At 37.7% G+C, this 19,527-nt stretch overlaps 3 protein-coding genes across 3 annotated transcripts; 2 read left to right on the top strand and 1 right to left on the bottom strand.

The window, feature by feature from the left end:
* Nucleotides 1–7,224: 7,224 nt before the first annotated feature.
* Nucleotides 7,225–8,205, bottom strand: LOC101307720. The gene has a single exon (XM_004306121.1). It carries the CDS (start codon nt 8,203–8,205, stop codon nt 7,225–7,227), a length of 981 nt encoding a protein of 326 aa, XP_004306169.1.
* A 1,703-nt stretch (nt 8,206–9,908) lies between these two features.
* Nucleotides 9,909–12,466, top strand: LOC101302283 (probable 2-oxoglutarate/Fe(II)-dependent dioxygenase-like). Its single transcript, XM_004304281.1, has 5 exons — nt 9,909–9,984; nt 10,117–10,423; nt 10,528–10,775; nt 11,358–11,715; nt 11,893–12,466. Exons 2-5 carry the CDS (start codon nt 10,148–10,150, stop codon nt 12,136–12,138), a joined length of 1,128 nt encoding a protein of 375 aa, XP_004304329.1. The 5' UTR covers nt 9,909–9,984; nt 10,117–10,147; the 3' UTR covers nt 12,139–12,466.
* A 3,034-nt stretch (nt 12,467–15,500) lies between these two features.
* LOC101308016 (carotene epsilon-monooxygenase, chloroplastic-like) lies at nt 15,501–19,508 on the top strand. The gene is made up of 9 exons (XM_004306122.1): nt 15,501–15,980; nt 16,544–16,840; nt 16,938–17,135; nt 17,831–17,932; nt 18,024–18,164; nt 18,296–18,403; nt 18,563–18,645; nt 18,724–18,886; nt 19,239–19,508. Exons 1-9 carry the CDS (start codon nt 15,501–15,503, stop codon nt 19,299–19,301), a joined length of 1,635 nt encoding a protein of 544 aa, XP_004306170.1. The 3' UTR covers nt 19,302–19,508.
* The last annotated feature ends 19 nt before the right edge of the window (nt 19,509–19,527 follow it).

Here is a 19,527-nt window from a genome sequence, read left to right on the forward strand (position 1 = left end):
TGTAGATCATCTCTGCAAAATTTCAACCAATTTGGTGATCGTTAAGGCCCTCAAACTCGAAAAACAAATGGACGGACTGAATTCTGTCCAGTTGTGTCCATACCAGAAAAACTCGAGTTTGAGGGTCTGAATGATCACCAAATTGGCTAAAATTTTACATAGATGATCTACACAATATTATCTAGATACTAGACGGTGGAGATGAGGAAATTCGATCGAAAAGTGGTGTAAAAATAGAAATCCGCACTACAACCATTGGTGCGGACGTCCGCACCTGATAGCATTGTGTGTGTGTGTATATATATATATCAATGGCGTATTGGCGTTTGCAGAAAAATTCCAGTCCATGAGCTTCTAGCTTATAAATCGATCGAAGAGGCAAATTAATGCTATTGCAGTCTTGCAGATGAAGGGATATATATGCTTAATTTGCCAAATTAACATGACCTAATTAAAGGATCATATAAGAGTGAACTAATTATTAAACAGATCGGAAAGGCATATATTATTGAAGAAACATATGGTAGGGAACAAAGGACAAGTTCATGAATAAGAGTGACCTAATTAGGTGAAGGAAAGCCTTCAGGGAATAGGGTAGGGAACAAATTACGACCCTAATTAGCTACACAACTGATCGATCGAGAAGAGAAGAGAACTTAAGCATAAATAATAATCGTATATCTTATATCTGGCCATTGGACGTACTATTAATATTGCTAAGCTAGGTATCATAAACGTACATGAGCTTGGCTTTTTGTTAGGCCAGGGTTCACCTAATCATGTTACAACTTACAATTAGCTAGCTATATTCCCCAAAATTGGGAACATCAGGAAAATAGGAAAGTTGTTGGAGATGCTTTTCATTCCCTAAAATTAAATTATTCACGTGTTCCAACGAGAAGTTTACAAATATATAATATTTTATTAAGTATTTTATTGTTATAATAAAATATATGATTTTTTTTTGTTATAGCTAATAGATTCAACCAATTAGCAAGTTTCTAATACCAAAAATGAAAAGAATATGTTTACAAAATCAATATCTGCTCCCTGGCCATGGCCACCAAGGTCTATATGAGGCTGAGGTTTACAAAACCAATTAGTTGCTTAATTATATGCCAACTTCATCATATTCTAATAATTAAGCACATATCTATGCACACGCACGTTTAGCTGATTAAGCTTATCTTAATTAATTGTTTAACAAACTTGATTAAGTACATGAACTTTGAGAACAGCTGTGTATGCATGGATAAGCTTCTTCTAATTAAAGATTTTCCATTAATTAATTAATATTAATTTTAGTTAATTAGGTTAATATTAGTTATACTAATATTAATTAGTTAATTAGGTTAAGTATTTTTTGCTATCGTCTTTTGTTGTTGTTTGGTGAAATGTCTTTACACTTGATAAGCGTGGAATCTCATTGTTCTGCCACGTGGCAGTATAATTGGTAAGACGATAACTTGCAGCACCCTAGGGTTACGGACGTCACAAGACAATGGACCAATGAGTCAGTGCCAACTCAGATCCCATAGCACAATGTCAACGCGATTGACTACGACTGGCTGATAGCTCAGGAAATGATCTCCATGCAGAGGCTTGCTTTTAGTCTTTACCTCACCATACGTGTATCTCTAATTAAAAATTTTGATTACCGGCCAATTGGGTATAAAAATTTCTTGTTTTGGAGGCCATATTGTCCATTATGCGGTGGTGCGTATAGTAGCATTCGTAGAGTACATACTCTTATGATTCGAATTGTCCTGCATTGTCATCCTTGCATATATATTTGAAGATGAACATATAGTTGAGCATATATATAGATGAGCGAGGTAAGTTTCAAGAATGGTGTCTCTCTATTGGTTATTACGAGAAAAAATAAAATCTTGTCTTTTGAATTTGACAAGTAAGATGGTTATTATCCACAAACTGTTATCTCTCGTCATATATATCTCTTCACATCCAATTCATTAGTTTTGACATTAATTATTAGAAACTGTATCCTCTTTCTTCTAATTAAAACAAAAAAATTGTGCGGCCCCAAAGACTTGGTGCCTGAGGGTGTTGCCTCATTCGGCTCCCCTCAGGTCCGGGCTTGTTGATCATACAATATAATGATAGCGTAAATAAGTAGAAGGTAAACGTATTTCTTGGTAGTGAACCCTATTCATTCACATGCCTTGGTCCCAGCAGTGTAGCAAGCATGCCCATAGGATTACGATTACGATGGATTATAACCGAATAATTTCTGACATTATAATCCATCATAATCGTATCCTATGGCATGTATATGTATGAAACCGATCAAAAAAAGATAGAAGCTAGGTCAAATACATTTATGTAAAGACTTGGTAGTTCTGATTATGCATTAGGAAACTTTGTGTGGACTCGGCAAAAGCTTTTGAATGTTGAGAACCCTTAATTTGTCAGTGATTTTCAACCATAAAAGCTTCGAAAGAAATCGTCGTCTTTCCTTTGGATCCTTCGAAAGATGGCTGGGTCATATATTCATATGATTTCACTCGTATCTCTACGGACAACAACATGTCCTTACAAATCTACAGAACGATTGATTCTTTGTGCTTAACTTTGCATGCAGATGAAGTGTTTGTCATTTGCAATATCTAAACCTCAAACAAGGACATAAGTCTGAATCTAAATATATACTACAAAAATGTTACTATCTATACACCGTTGAAATTGTGTATCAGATATATATGGATTACTTGTTCCTAGCCAACCGTAGAATCGTTCGCAGTAATCTCTTCGATAACAAATCTTAATCATCTTAAACGATAACATCAAGCTTTAAGTAAAAAAAATAATATTAGAATGAGTCCTATATGTGATACAAATGATGTGGAAACACGAGAACTTTTCAATGGAGACGCCTCATTGAATTTGTATAGGCAGTCAAAAATGTTCTATATAAAGTGAAAACCATAGCGTTGTCCATTAAGACGAGTCTTAGCTAGCTATAATTGAGCTCGTAATCTCATTCAAAATTTGTCATTTCTTATTACAAAGTTGGTTACTTTAATCACTTAACTATGGCAAAATGTTTAAGATAAGAAATGAGAAACTCAAGCATCAATGCTAATGTTTCAAACAAAATTAACTTTGAAAATGAAACTCAGAGTGTCTTCTCTCGCTGCTTTCGTAACCCATCAAATCTTCGGGTTTCATCATCTCCTTTCTACAACTAAAATGATGGTGTGGTCAGTTGTGTGATGCATACTTGTATTCATATCCGATTGGTAGTGATGATCATGTCGAATGTTCTCGATCATTTGGTGAGTACGGAGCAAGACAATTGCTGTGATGATCTTGTTGTTGTTGCGTTTGAGTGACATGGAAACGGTGGTTTAATTGGTTATAACTAGTGAAAGCTCTAAAGCTCAGTCCTTTACGTAGATACGAAATGGTTGATGATCAACTGCGAGTAGGGATCACATATGGTTTTGATAACTGATGGTGGATTGGTATGTCGTTCGAGAGTGAGAAATTTGAGCTTTCTTTGCACATTGTGTCTGACATCTACTTGTCAGGTGAATCCTGAATTCAAATTGAAGATCATCCACAGTTCAATAGCCTAATACTTGTTGTGAGATCTTACGAATTGAAATCTTAAATCCAGTTAATGTTGGAGAGGAGAGATCTCACATTGGAAAAGTGACAAAGAAAATATAACTCATAAGTGGGTGGGTCATTCTTAATTGTACCGAGACCTTTTGTTGTTAAAACCGAACACCTAAAAGGTGATTAAGGTGAGACAATATCGGTACAAGGATGATCTACGGGCCACGCTTGTCGTTGTTTGACAATTACAAACAAATATCATACCTTCATGAAGCGGGCTGGTTCGTACATATGGAAAACTTTCAGTTACAAATTCTTGGATTCGAATATGAAATTTATTCAATATCGGCCATTTCGTTAGATGAATTGAGGAAGAAAAGAGAACGAAAATTGTGAGCTTAGAATGGATAGCACCCAGATCATCTTCAAGAAGAAGAAAACGTACTGTTAATTTCTAGTTTCTTCTTTCTAACAGACAGAACGGCAAGTAAACATATAAAATCATTAAATTTGGTTGAATATGAAGCTTGTAAGAAATCACGGAACCTTTAGATCGTTTGAAGCATTAGGAACCGGATCTAGTGAAACTATTATAAATTTCATTACTTTTATGGTGTTAATTTTTCTATTATATATGGACTTAAAAGTCTCTATTGATGCGCATTTTTCTTTATACTAAAAGACTGATTATAAAACAAACATCAGGAGCACCCAGCTTTAAAGAGGTCAAAATTAATGGTCTTCCTTACAACCGGGAGAAAGCCTGAATCCCAATGACAATGACTTGAAAACTGGTGGCCAAAGTTGGCAAGCGCGTTAGCCGCGAAGTTAGCCTCTCAGAAGACATGCTAAAATGAGATGCTTTGAAAAACACTCACTAAACTTATGATATCTTGTATAAGCTGAATGAGTCTCCAAGGGCACTTAAATTTTCCATTAACACAATTGATAACTAGTGAGGAGTTACCTTCAATCAAAAGAATCTGGAACCTCAAATCTAGAGCAGTGAGGAGACTATCCCTGAGCGCAGTAGCTTCTGCAATGGGAACAATTGTCTTCCCAATCTTATGGGCAGAAGCCAACACATTTTTTTTTTAATTAAAGGGAAACCCTCTATTTTTATTTAATAATAGAAGGAAAAAAAAAAGAGTACAATGAGAGGAGGCCAAGGACCAAAACCTTCATAAAAACAAAAAGGAAAAAATGTACTGAAAAGGAAGAGAGCCAGTACACCACCACTTCATTTGATATACCAATAGCATCAACCTCAGCTAGCAGATACGAAAGTTTGATAACCCCTGCAGGTTGTGAACAAAAGCAGAAGAGGCACAAGGAGGGCAGGAGTCCCACCAGTAATGACCTTCATGATCAACTCCAAAGTTAGCCAAACAATCGGCCACTTGATTCCCTTCTCGATAGATATGTGAAAATCTGATACGCATGGAGGAGAGAAGGACACAACAATTTATCCAAGCAATCTTTAAACGCCAAGGGATCGAGCACTCTTGGTTGGCAAGAAAATGAATCGCTATTGCCGAATCACACTCTATCCAGAGAGAGCTCCATCCCTTCCTCGCTGCCATTGAGACTGCATGAATAATTGCTTAAAGCTCCGCTTCAAGGGCAGTAGCAATACCCATAGAGCCAACAAAACAACCCATACAATTACCCAAGTGATCTCAGAAAATACCACCAAAGCCTGCCAACCCCGGTGTCCCACGAGCAACACCATTAATTAGTATTAACCTTTACTTGAAAAGCACTAGGAGCATGCCAATGGACTTCACAAATTTGATGTGATCTCGAGGCTCTACCTTTGATTCCAAGAGCACTGAAAATACAAAGCTCCCCGACTGAATTATGCTTAGTTTCCAAACCCCAAGAATCAATCTCTCGAATTTGTGACTTGATGGAGTGAATCAAACAATCCGAAGTTGAACGATGCTCACGAAAACGAATAGAGTTTCTAGCATCCCAAATGGAATAGAAGCCAGCCCCCATCATACCCCACCAAAGTAATTGCAATTGCATACCAAAACCATGTTGCAGCGGATAAGAGAAGAAAACATGTATATCCAGGAAGTGGCTATTAACTCCAAACAAAGATAGAATTGCACACTAAACCCTCAAAGAGAAAGAGCACTCAAAGAAAAGGTGGTGACTATTCTCAACAGATGCATGACAAAGAGACCACATTGATGCAAAAGAAAAACCCCGCTGCACCAAAATATCATCTGTCAAAAGCTTACCATGAAGAAATTTCCATAAAGTAATTGAGTTACAAGGCCGAAAGCACTGTCGCCAAACCCATCTATCCCAAGGAACACTTGCTTGCTTACTTCTCTTGAACTCATAGGCTATAGATAAAGATAAACTCCCCTCCAACGAATCCAACCAAACGAGCTTGTCATCCATATCATAAGAAGGAAGCTGAATAGCCAAAATTTCTGACCAAAGTGCAGCAAGCTCAGCATTTAGATTGGTAGAGCAAAACCATGAGCCATTCAAAATGAAATCAGACACTTTCCCACATAGCGACTTACCAAGCTGATGCTCAATACCCAATTTATCAATAATTGAACCATTGAGTCAATTGCCAAAAATCAATTGAGTGACCATTCCCCACTACCCATTTAAAGTTGTACAAAATATCTATGAACAAGGTTGCATTCCAGGCCATATAGATGACCTTTTATAATAAGAACACGGCTAACCTGAGCGTTGCAAGAAACGAGCAGAAAAGAATGCAGTCGCAGTTGTAGACTTTGTTAAGAAATCCCAAAACTTCTTCATGAGGAAAGCTTGATTAAGAGCCATAATATTTCGAACACCGTACCAAGACCACCCCCCCCCCCCCCCCCCTCCCTTCAACGGAGCACAACACTTTTTCCAAGCAACAAAGTAATAATTAAGCTCTACAAGACACGTTACTTGTCCAGATAAAATTTCTAATCCAATTACGAACTTGTTGTAAAACGGTCTTAGGCCAGGCATAAATTGTGAAACTATGAGAGAGCATGCTAATCACCATGGAATTGACCAGAGTTACTCTTCCTGCCATAGAGAGAGAGTTCCCCTTCCAATTAGAATTGCATTACGAATTCGATCAGCCAAGACTTGGAAGTAGACACGCTTAGGTCTACCCACAAAAATTGGCACTCCAAGGTATATGAAAGGAAACTTCCCCATTGGAACACCCAACCAAGAATAAATAAGAGCACGACGATGAATAGCTGGCTTGCCCAAGTAAACATGAGATTTGCTCTTATTCACTAATTGCCCGGAGTTGAGACCATACTTCTCAAAGAAACCCATAAGGTTTACTTAGCTTCTTTTATCTCCCTTACAAAAAACCATTATATTGTCAGCAAATAACACATGAGAAGGGACTTTCACAACTCGAGGAGATGAAATATTATGTATACGACCCATATCAACCAAACGCAATATCCCACGGCTAAAAACCTCTTCAGCAAGACAAAACAGAAGCGGAGACAAAGGATCACCTTGTCGAACCCCATGACTACAACCAAAAAAACCCACTAGAGAGCCATTAAATAGAATAGATAACCGAGCTGAAGACAATATAGAACTAATCCACTCTACAAAAGTTACATGAAAGCCAAAAGCAGTAAGAACCCTTCAAAGGAAGCCCCAATTCAGAGTGTCAAAGGCCTTAGCGACATCAAACTTGATAGCAACGTTCCCTCCACGACATTTAGTATCCAACAGGTTCACACATTCTAAAGTCAAAAAGGTGCAATCAGAGATTTGCCTACCTTTTAGAAAAGCAAATTGATTAGGCAATATAATCCTTGAGGCAATAGGAGCCAAACGATCTGCTAGGATATGAGTAATAATCTTAAAAGAAAAATTAGCCATGGCAATAGGTTGAAATTGAGTGATAACATCTGCCTCCTGGACCTTCGGAATGAGCGCCACAAAGTTGGAATTTAGATTAGGCAAAATATAACCTGTCTGAAAGAAAGATTTAATGGCACCAATCACATACAGACCAACAACATCCCAACATGCTTGAAAAAAATGACCAGTGTAACCATCCTTACCAGGGGCACTATCCGCATTCATGGAAAAAACTACATTCTTAACTTCATCAGCAGTAGGAATGGCAAGTAAAGAGTCATTTTCTGAATATGAAACCACTGAAGGGATAACGTTCTCAACCAAACCTGTTTCACGAATATTCCCGTCATCCATAAAAGCAGTTGTGAAATGTTCAACTACATGGCTCCGCAAAATGTTAACATCATCCACCAAGTCATTCCCAATGCAAAGAGATGTGATAAATGAACGTGCTCTACGAATTTTTGCCAAAGTATGAAAGTAGCTTGTGTTTCTATCGCCTTCCTTAACCCATCTCACTCTAACCTTATCAGCCCAGAAATTTTCTTGAATCGATAAAACATTTGTCAAACCATCATGAGCTAAAAGTTCCTCAACACGGCGCGCTTCAGTAAGCCCTTCAAGAGATATGGCCAATTGGATTTTCTCAAGAACCGCTCTTGCATTATCCACATTTGTATGAATGTTGCCGAAGACATTAATATTCCAGACCTTCAAAATTGGTTTCAAAAGCTTGACCTTCCTTTGCAGAACAAACATAGGACATCCACGTACCTCAAAGGATTGCCATGCCTCTTGAACACATTTAATAAAATGTGAATGCCCCAGCCAAATCTTCTGAAACCGGAAGGGAATCGGGCCCTGTCCAACATATTTAGAGAAGGAGATCAAGAGAGGATTATGGTCAAAAGAGTGCCGAACCAAAGCCGACACATGACAGCAATCAGAGTCATCTCTCAAAATGAAACCAGCAACATCAAAACTTTGTGCAACAACTATCCATCAAAATTAATCTTTATCTTTATCCATCAAAATTAATCTTTATGATGTTGGGATTTGGTCACTTGGAGTAACATTGTTGTAGAGAGGATAGTTGCAATGGTATGAAGCAATGCAGGCAACAACTGCATGGGGAGAAAAGTTCTTATTTTTGAAGACACAATTGTTGAGCTTCTGTCAAATCTGCCAACAAAGAGTAAGAATTTTCCCAAACTTAGTTGCATCAAAAAGGCCTATTTATAAATATGTCCTGCAAAGTTTGAATTAGATTATTAGAATTCCAAATATCTCCGCAATTCGCTAGGTCCCAAACTTGACCCGAGATGCGACACTTGAAAAATAAATGATTTAAAGTCTCTTCTTCCTGTGAGCACAAATGACATAAATTACTTGGGATGATACCAAACCTGTGCAATCTGCTTTTGGTTGCATGTTAATCTTCCTCTTAAAAGAAGCCAGCTAAAAATTTTGATTTTAGGAGCAAAATCTGATTTCCAAACTTTCCGTATCAAAGAAGTAAACTCATGGTTCTCAGCCTCATTATTTGGAAGCCAAGTCGCAGACTTAACTGTAAAGTCTCCATTAGGACTAAATCCCCAGACAAAAGAGTCTGCCTGATTATTCTTGGGAATTGGGATACCACAAATCTGATCAACAACATTTGTGTCAAGAACTATGAGTAGTTTATCTCTATTTCAATTTGTATTAGCCATATAGTCAGCCACAGACTCATTCCAATCAATGTTAGCACGTCTAGTATCATCAATAAGAGTAATAAGAGGGAAAAATAGTACCCAATTGAAAGTCCAGAAAGCAATGTCTGAGTCTTTTCTTATAGTCCATCAGATTTCTTTTTTATGTGCGTTTAATATAATATTTTTCTGTCATTCTCGACTACAGATACTACTTTGACAATTCCTGTTGGAGTGACAAAATAGATAAATTACTACTAGGCTACTAGCTAGTTCATACTTCATACATCCTGCAGTTTAAGTGATTTTTTTTTGCTTTTTTATTTTTGGGAAATTAGACAGAGGTAAATGAAATAATTGGAAGAAATTAAGGTATAGTATCAAAACTATTTCCATATGACCCAAAAGATGGAAAGAGACCCCAGCTATATATGTAGCTACTTAATTTTATTGAACGAAGCTGCATGCCAAAAGTCAGCCATGGTATCCTGCCATTTTAAATTTCTGGAGAGATAGAGAGGGATCGATGAAAAGTGGAAAGCTCTAGGAAAGAAGACAAATAATTAAGATATATGCTCCAATCTTCTGTCGTCCCTACAACTTCATCTTCTCGTGGTGCTTGGTCTGACTCCAACTTTGTCAACGGTTTCATAAATCTATGGAACCAGTCAAGAGTCCTCCAGTTTTCTCCAAAACTTGCTACTGTACATTTCTATAGTCCTCAGATTTTTTGCTTTATATATCCCTCCAAAACTTTCTCAGAATACCTCAACTTGTTAATTTCTTCCTTCTATATTATTCTCCCGCTCCTTTCCTTGTTTACTATCCTTCTGTTTTGGGAAACCAGGTAGTTATTTCATGTCCTTTTTTCATCTTCCGGTGAACACAGTACCCCTGCACCCACGAACAAAGCCCTCCATGCCTCTGCTTACACAATCTATTAACACTGTACTGTTTCCTTGATGTTTATGCTTTGCAGATTCGAGATTAGGGTTTCTGCAACTCCCGCCATGTCTCCGGCAATTGCAGTTTTGAGAGATGAGAATGAAGAGAGCCAGTACCAGAATGGAGTGAAGCGCTTGCATGAGAATGGAATAAGCAAAGTTCCAAGCAAGTACATACTTCCCGTATTAGAGCGACCCAGTAATACAAATCAACAGCAAGCAAATGTAAGCAAGAATAATCTCAAACTCCCCATCATTGACTTCCAAGAATTGCAGGGTCCAAATAGGCCCCAAGTCATTCAGTCCCTCGCCAATGCTTGTGAACAATACGGCTTCTTTCAGGTGAGTCTTGTTCACCTACATGACAAGTTTGTATTAAGAGGTGCAGTCTAGATTGAGCTAGCTTAATTTGGATGAATTTAACGGTCAGTTTTGGGTTAATGCAGCTGGTAAACCATGGCATTCCAATCGAAGTTGTAAGCAATATGATTGAAGTGGGCACAAAGTTCTTTGATCTCCCATTTGAGGAGAGAGCCAAGTACATGTCCTCTGATATGCGAGCTCCTGTTCGGTATGGGACTAGCTTTAACCAGAACAAGGATAAGGTTTTTTGTTGGAGGGACTTCTTGAAGCTAATGTGCCATCCCTTACCTGACGTTCTTCCTTACTGGCCTTCTTCACCGGTCGACATGAGGTAAGAGCTGAACTTTAACCATATATTATGGTCTTCACCTTTCGCAATCTAAGTCCTGGCCGGACCCTTCAGTGCATGTTGGGATCGCACTCAAATTTTTACACTTCCACAGAATTATGCGAACTTTAAGACAATCTGATAGATCGAAATTTCCACAACTCATCGATTATGATATACCCCATGCCAATAGCATCTTACCCTTAGTTGATTTGCTTTCTGTTAAGTACTGTTAAGTGGAAAAATGTAAGTGGAACTGTGGAAGTACTACAAATCTGATCGAAGTACATATTTGGGAACTTTCGTATGTGATCGAGTACCATTGGTTAATTAGTTTATATGTTAGAAAATATTATAAAACCCTAGAATTAGGGGCTGTCGTTAATATATGGCTCGTGAGGAATTGGCAACTAGCTCTAGCTGCACCAGCTACGCAGCAAACTATTGGACTTCTTATTCAACCAATAATTCAAATCTGAAAACGATGAGAGATCAGTATCACTTGCTAGCTAGCTTGATCTGTTGGCCTTAATTTGTCTGTTTTTAATTATTTGGTTTCTTTCTTCTTACCTTATGCATGTATAGGAATTTAGCGGCTACCTACGCAAAAGAAACCAAACACTTATTCCTAATGCTAATGGAGGCCATCTTTGAGAGCTTAGGACTTGTGGATTCATCAGCTGCAGCCAAGAAGAAGACGACAGAAGAAGATGAGGTGTTGAAAGAATTCGAAGATGGAAGCCAGCTAATGGTTGTCAATTGCTACCCGCCATGCCCAGAACCTGATCTAACCCTAGGGATGCCTCCTCACTCTGACTATGGATTTCTCACACTTCTTCTCCAAGATGAGGTAGAAGGACTTCAGATTCAATTCCAAGATAAATGGGTCACCGTTGAACCAATAGCAAACTCTTTCGTGGTCAACGTTGGTGATCATCTTGAGGTGAGTTTGATTAATATATTAGATGCATACCACAGTTATTTCAGCACCAGTTATTTACCTTTACGGCCACATCCTTATTTTAAATGCAAATTAATATTTATGTGCGTTTATATATATCCTAGTGTTTTGATACTCAACAGTGAGTTGTTAACTGATTGGTTCTTGTTCTTGTGGCAGATATTTAGCAACGGAAAATACAGGAGTGTTCTACACAGAGTGCTGGTGAATTCTAGAAAAGATAGGATTTCAGTGGCTTCTCTGCACAGTCTTCCTTTCATGCGATCAGTTGGGCCATCACCAAAACTTGTGGATGAATCAAATCCAAGGAGATACAAAGAAACCGATTTCGCTAGCTTTCTAGAGTATATTTCATCCCGTGAGCCTAAGAAGAAGAATTTCCTCGAGTCCAGGAAATTGACTTGACGATATATTGAAAAAGCCAATACACTACTGTGCATGGATGGAGCAAAATAGCTACCCAACAACTAAGAAAATCAGCAAGTTGACCTTTTGCAGGCTCAATTATATGTAGCAATATGATAAGGGAGAATTGTATCTACTTCTTTTTGTTTTCTTAATTTTCATTTTTTGGTGAGGGGATGAGAATCAAACCCAAACCATGCCAGTACCTAGCTAGCTCGATCAAGGCCTATATGTTCGTTCGTTCAAAATAACCTTGCCATACAAATTAGTATATATATAAATACAAAAACTTTTTATCGATATATGATCATCAAGTCCTTAATTAGTCAGATTTTCAATTGTATGTGCAAACAAAATTTAATGAAGAAGCTAATAATTAACAACTTGTCATCACTCAGTTAGCTTTGAACATAATCAAGAAGCTAGCTAGCTAGTAACAAAACCCTCGTATAGCACTGATGTGTGTAGAAACCAGCCAATAATCTAGCTAGCGGGGTTGGCCGGCCGGTGACCATTCAGCAATCGCTGCCGCTGGCTCTACGCCCACCTAATGTTTTTCTGATGAATCAACAATAAAATGGGGATACCCTTTTGTATCAACCCTAGAATATAAGGATTGATGTTATCATATTGGTTTAGTGAATAGGAAGGATCAATTGTATAGATGACTTGTATCCCAAGACTGAAACCCTAGACTCTTCTTGTAATAACCCTACAATAGCCAGGATTGTGGCAGGGGTAGTAGAGCTGATCGATGCGCAACTTTTTTTCTGTTATAATTAAGGTCGTGATTTCTCGTCAATGTGTTATATATATGAAATTCATCTTTTGTTTTCATAGTTTAGATTCTAATAAAAAGAATAAACCAATTCGATCAACTTGAGCATAATCGATCGAGTACCAGCCAGGTCAGTCATTTCACGTAGCCTTCCACGGTTCCACACACCTCCTAGTTCTTCTTCTTTCTGAATTTGATATAAACCAACTACATAGGTGGATTTTGACAGATAAATATAAATATATACAAACATTGCTAGCTACTTTGTCTCATGAAACTGCAATAACAGATTAAATACGAACTCGCAATCACTGCTGCATAGATAGTTTGGAAAATGCATATATATATGCGGAGTAGAACTATATATGTATGGGTTGACAAATAGTTTTCAATGAGTTTATTTGGTCAGATGGAGATGGTGGTTCATTTTAAGCACTTAACAAGTCGACGACTTTTTTTGCGTATGTATTATTTTTGAAGAACATACAAAGCAAAACAGATCAAAACATCGTCATGCATGCTAGCTATGAATAATTGAAATCATGCATATACATGATAGAAGTCGTTGACATGATACAACAGATAGACAGCTATATATATATATATTTTTTATTTTTATTCTTAAATGTCAATATTTGAGGGTTTTTTTTTTTTCCTTTCTCCTTTAGTTTAAGTGTTTATTTTGAATATGAATCATTTTCTACAAAATAATCTACATTCTGGGTTTTTTAGAACCTTATTATGAGAGTTTCATGAAGGGCTCTAGATACAGTAGTAGATAACTTAATTTGTCCCCTCGACTAGCTCACAATATATAGACTTGGGTATATATGGTTTATGGTTTATTCACAAATTTTTCAGTTAATTTGATGTTTTCAAAGCTTCGTTCGCTTTCATATAGTGATATAGAGCACTTCAGATTTCCACATGAAATACCCAAAAATAAGAAGATTTCTAGATGACAGGTAAGTTGTTTCATTTCCTTCAATCTTCATTGGTTTCGGAAAAACATGCAGGTAGGTAATTAACTGCCCGCCAATATCAAACTTGCACTACTCATTTCTTGTTCAACAACGTCTTGGATTGAATTCAAGATTTAAAGCGGCCTGGGGTCAAAATGTGTGTTTGATCATTTCAGGGTAGATGGCTGCTTGGAGTCTTGTTTGATTCAAGAAAGGCCGACATGGTATGGTCTTGACTTGAATAAACTGTCCGGTCTTGGTCTTGTGGTGGTCTAGCTAGGCGATCGTCGGCTTGCAGGTGACTTTGGCATGGTGCGTGCTAATTAGGCACGACGGTCCACTCCTCTAGCATAAAGGAGAAGAAGTGCATGCACCATCACATCACATCACATCACCATGTGAACGTACAAAACTAGCTTCAACCGTAAGAGATACGTACACAAGGATTAATGGGATTGGAATTGAGAGTAAGATTTTTAATTTCTTCAAAGCAACCTATATATGGCATATCTAATACCTCTAATGCTTGCCATTCAGAAAGCTGTTTGAGCTCGGAGGGAAACATGTTGGTAGTTCATTGTTGATTATTTGTTTGAACATGTTACTAGAGTTTCCTACCTTGAGTGTTCTTTGCAATCTTGAGCTTTTTTCAGTTTCTCACGTCTGCTTTGTTTCATTCATGTAATGGGTTCGAATGAACTATTCACAATATGAATTCAAGCTGTATCGAGTCATCAATTTATACCCTGAAATATATGTATGGTGTGACGACTCATAAAATAACATGAGTTAATCGGTGCATATGTAAAAGCGGACCCGTCAACCCAACTCAAGCTCTAATTATGAGATTTTTAAATGCACCACTTAAATATACGCTATTGGAGCTGAAGTTACCGATTGCTGGCATTAGACTTGCCCCTTTAATGGATCATCATTAAGAGATTTAGTTTTTACCCATTCGAGATACCTGACTCAGCACGGTATTGTTATTTTTTGTCACATCCCTGTGTTACGATTGGGTAATTTAGCGCAAGTTGAATTCATTTGATGCAATAGCAAGCTCAATCTTCATAATTGAACCCTAATTATCCATCACCCTACACCATCATGGCAAAACACTATTCTTCCATTGAAAGTTGATTGGGCATATATATGAATGAAGCGTACCAACACGAAGGTTGTGCGATTTGTCATGTTATTATGGATCATCAATACAATGAATAGAATCCTAGTTGACATTTTATTTGATAAATACATCCCTTCAAGAAATCAGGTTTTGATGCACGTATCAACTCTAGAATTACTATCCGAATATATAGTAGATATATCAAACAAACATTTTTCCTAAAAAAAAAGATACATCAAACAAACTATGATCGATGTAATCGGTTAAAACTTGAACGCCTCAAAGGAGGGTTTGTGGCCCAGTTGGTTGGCCCAACGGGTTCGACTGCCGACGTGCACCGAACCGGAACCCCCCTCGCTAAATATCCAAGATCATAGATAAACGGTTGGCTCTCTCTCTGTCTCTCTCTCTGTCAGTAACAGCTTCAGTTGGAAGAGTTGGAGCTTGGAGATGTCCATAGTTGCAGAGTCACCCATCACTCACTGAACCAGTAACCATGCTTTGCTCTCTCCACTCTTTCTCATCACTCACTCTCCTCCCCTCTCCTTCCTCTCCAAAACCCACCACTCCATTCCACTCCTTCTCCATCAGAGCCTCAACTAATAAGGACCCCAATCCAAACTCCAAGCCCACCTCAACCTCGTGGGTCAGCCCTGACTGGCTCACTTCCCTGACCCGCTCCTTGACCTTATCCAAAAACGACGACTCCGGCATTCCCGTCGCCTCCGCCAAGCTCGATGACGTGTCCGACCTTCTGGGCGGTGCTCTGTTCTTGCCTCTGTTTAAATGGATGAACGAGTACGGCCCAATATACAGGCTGGCGGCTGGGCCCAGAGACTTCGTGGTGGTCAGTGACCCTGCTATTGCTAAACATGTTCTTAGGAATTACGGCAAGTATGCCAAGGGCCTTGTTGCCGAGGTCTCTGAGTTTCTGTTCGGGTCGGGTTTTGCTATTGCTGAAGGCCCACTTTGGACGGTAATGTTGTTCATCATTGACTCTTTGCTTTGTTTCTGATGTAGTTTGTTCTAATGTAGCTTTAATTTAGTTGTGTTATCTGTTTAGACTTAGTGTTGTGCTTTTTAAGGTTCATGCTTGTTATAGTAATGTGGTACCTGATGGTTTCTCTATTGCATAATTTCGATAAAGCTTTTAGTTTTACTAGCTAGTCTGCTACTTGGGTTCACATGATTTAGGTTTTTCTTTTTGTTCCCTTCAATCTTGGCCAATTGGTTATGTACATTGAGAGAAATGCATAGTTTAGCTTAAGGAACAAAATGCAGGATTTTTCATTCCATCTTTGGGACTACTGGAATATGCATTATCATTGGTTGATTCGTTGCTAAACCTGTTTTGATTCAAAGGGATTTTAGAGATCAGTGCTACCAGTGTATACATGAAATTTTAAATTAGATCTTTGTATGATATTATAGTTTTCATTCAACAAGATTCAAATCTGTGACATTAAATAGAAAAAACTGAATATGGAATCAGTAGGGTTATGTCCATCTCATTGGAGCATGATATCTGATATATACTAGGCTAGGCGCAGGGCTGTGGTGCCATCTCTTCATAAGAAGTACTTGTCCGTGATAGTTGATCGGGTGTTTTGCAAATGTGCTGATAGACTAGTGGAGAAGCTACAAGCTGATGCACTTAGTGGAACTGCTGTAAACATGGAGGAAAAGTTTTGTCAATTAACTCTTGATGTCATAGGCCTGTCTTTATTCAACTACAATTTTGATTCTCTCAATACTGATAGCCCCGTCATTGATGCTGTTTACACTGCATTGAAAGAAGCGGAGCTTCGTTCTACTGATATATTACCATATTGGAAGGCAGGTTTTCTCAACGTGCTTAATCTTGTGCGGCTGTAATTTTTGTCCTTTCTTAGGTTTTGACAGTACTTTGTGATTTGGTTTTTGGTTATTGCAGGTTGACGCTCTACGTAAAATAATCCCAAGACAAATAAAAGCCGAAAAAGCTGTTTCAATTATCAGGAATTCTGTCGAAGAACTTATTGCTAAATGCAAAGCAATTGTGGAAGCTGAAGGTGAAAGGATTGATGAGGAAGAATATCTTAATGAATCTGATCCAAGCATCCTTCGGTTTTTGCTTGCAAGTAGAGAAGAGGTCTGCATATACTTGTATTTATCATCATAACTTTTCTCTTTAGAATGCAGTATGTCACAGAGATTTATTTCGGATAGGAATGTTTCAATAAACAGTTAAAGGCTTTAAAAAAGGTTCATCTTGGATCGGAAGGTCAAGTTCCATGTTTCAAGAAAAGTTGATAGGCCTGTTTGTAGAAAATGAAGGTTCATGTAGAAGTGGAAAACACTAATTTCCTCTTGTTGATGCATATGCTGAAAATGTTCATCTCATTCTAGTTTGACCAATACACTTGAGATGACAAATTCTTTTAATACACTGATATCAAACAAGTTTGTGAATATACTCTGAACTCCAACACCTCCCCAAAAAAAATTGGAAATAACATTTCATTATTTTAACCATCATTATCCCTTTTCAGTTAGTGTATTGTGAACATTATATAGGTGTATTATTAGTCAGCTTGATATCTTAGTTTTTCTCTCAAAGTGAACCTATGCTGGGTTGTACTGGATTTCATATAGCCATCTAAATGTTGGTGTGACAGGTTCTCAAGAGGTTGTTTATAATGTTACTGAGAGTGATTGAGACTGAATTCATAAATTCAACACTTATCTGAAACTGGAATTAGCTGTCTTTGATTTTGTTCTAAATATTAGACCAAGAACACTATATTCTTGTATGCTAAAGTGATAACGAGGACACAAAAATTTCAGGTTTCAAGTATACAATTACGAGATGATCTTTTGTCTATGCTGGTTGCTGGACATGAGACGACTGGTTCAGTATTGACCTGGACGCTATATCTTCTAAGTAAGGTATTTTATGTACTTTTTTTTTTGTGCAAATAGGTTACTGAAATACTAGGCATATGTTCTGTATTCTTCATGATTAATTTCTTTAATGCAGGATCCCCAATCATTAGGTAAAGCTCAGGAAGAAGTTGACACAGTTTTACAAGGACGGCGTCCTTCCTATGATGACATAAAGGATCTGAAGTTCTTGACTCGCTGCATAATGGAATCTTTGCGTCTCTTTCCACATCCTCCTGTATGTTCTCTCTCTCTCCCATTTATTTGAACTGTAATGCAATTAGGTAAGTTTGATGACAGTGTCTGATATAACCTCATAATATAGACTCGTGCTTTTTGGTGATGGCTGCATTCTACTGGTTTATACAGGTTTTGATAAGAAGGGCTCAAGTTGCTGACGTGCTCCCTGGAAATTACAGAGTCAACCCTGGTCAGGATATTATGATATCAGTATATAATATCCATCGTTCTTCAGAGGTATGAAATTATATGTCAATGAAGTTCTACGTGTTCCAGACAATCAGTGCTTTCCTCCCTAGTGCGAGTTTACATTTTAAAACAATCAAAATATGACTTGTTCTCATTCTTTGAATGTGTACTTATGTTTCCATTGCTTTTTCCTGATGATTTTACAAGGTGTGGGAGAGAGCAGAAGAGTTTTCACCAGAGAGATTTGATATGGAAGGTCCTATACCTAATGAAACAAACACAGATTTCAGGTACGTATTGCAGTTATATATCCCCCACTCACATGTAGCAGCAAATTGTGGTTAAACAAACTTATCTATTGCTTGTAGGTTCATTCCATTCAGTGGAGGGCCACGAAAGTGTGTTGGTGATCAGTTTGCTTTGCTGGAAGCTATTGTTGCTCTGGCAATCTTTATTCAGCACCTGAACTTTGAGCTTGTTCCTGATCAGAACATTAGCATGACAACAGGGGCAACAATTCACACTACAAATGTAATGATTTTCTCCTCACTTGCAAAAATGTTTTTACTTGTTTTCCCCAAATTCAAATGTGGATTAGAAATATAAAATCATATCAGATGATGAACAATCAACAGCAACTGTGTTGCTCAGATAGCTTTATATGTGCATTAATACTTGGTAGCTTATTTGCTGATCAGAAACCTCCTGTACATAGTTTACACCTTTACAATAGATGCGGCAAGTAATGTAATTGGTGAAGAATGTAAAGTCATATTCATTAGTTTTCTTTTGGCCTGTTTCAATCTATATAACTAACTAATATTATTTTTGTTTCACCTCTAATGAAAGCCAGAAGGTCTAACCGGGGTGCTGTTTGTTGCAGGGTTTGTACATGAAATTGAGTCAACGGCAAGCAAAATCTGTGTTTGCTGCTTCTTCCATCTAACTGTAGATCTCAGCGTTCACATCCTTTGGAAATGTCAGAAGTGTTTTTTGGCTAAAATGCAGAAGCTTGTAAAGTGTTTTACCAAAAGGAACTAAATTAGAGTGGAACCAGCTTATTCATAATAATCACTTTGATGTCTGATTCTTTTCTTTCTTTCTTTTTTGCATAGCTTTGATGTATGATTCAAAGTGTTAAACCGCCACTTTTCTCGTTACTACAGAGGTTA

The sequence above is a fragment of the Fragaria vesca genome, linkage group LG6 (genome assembly GCF_000184155.1).
Source record: "Fragaria vesca subsp. vesca linkage group LG6, FraVesHawaii_1.0, whole genome shotgun sequence".
NCBI classification, from domain to species: Eukaryota; Viridiplantae; Streptophyta; class Magnoliopsida; order Rosales; family Rosaceae; genus Fragaria; species Fragaria vesca.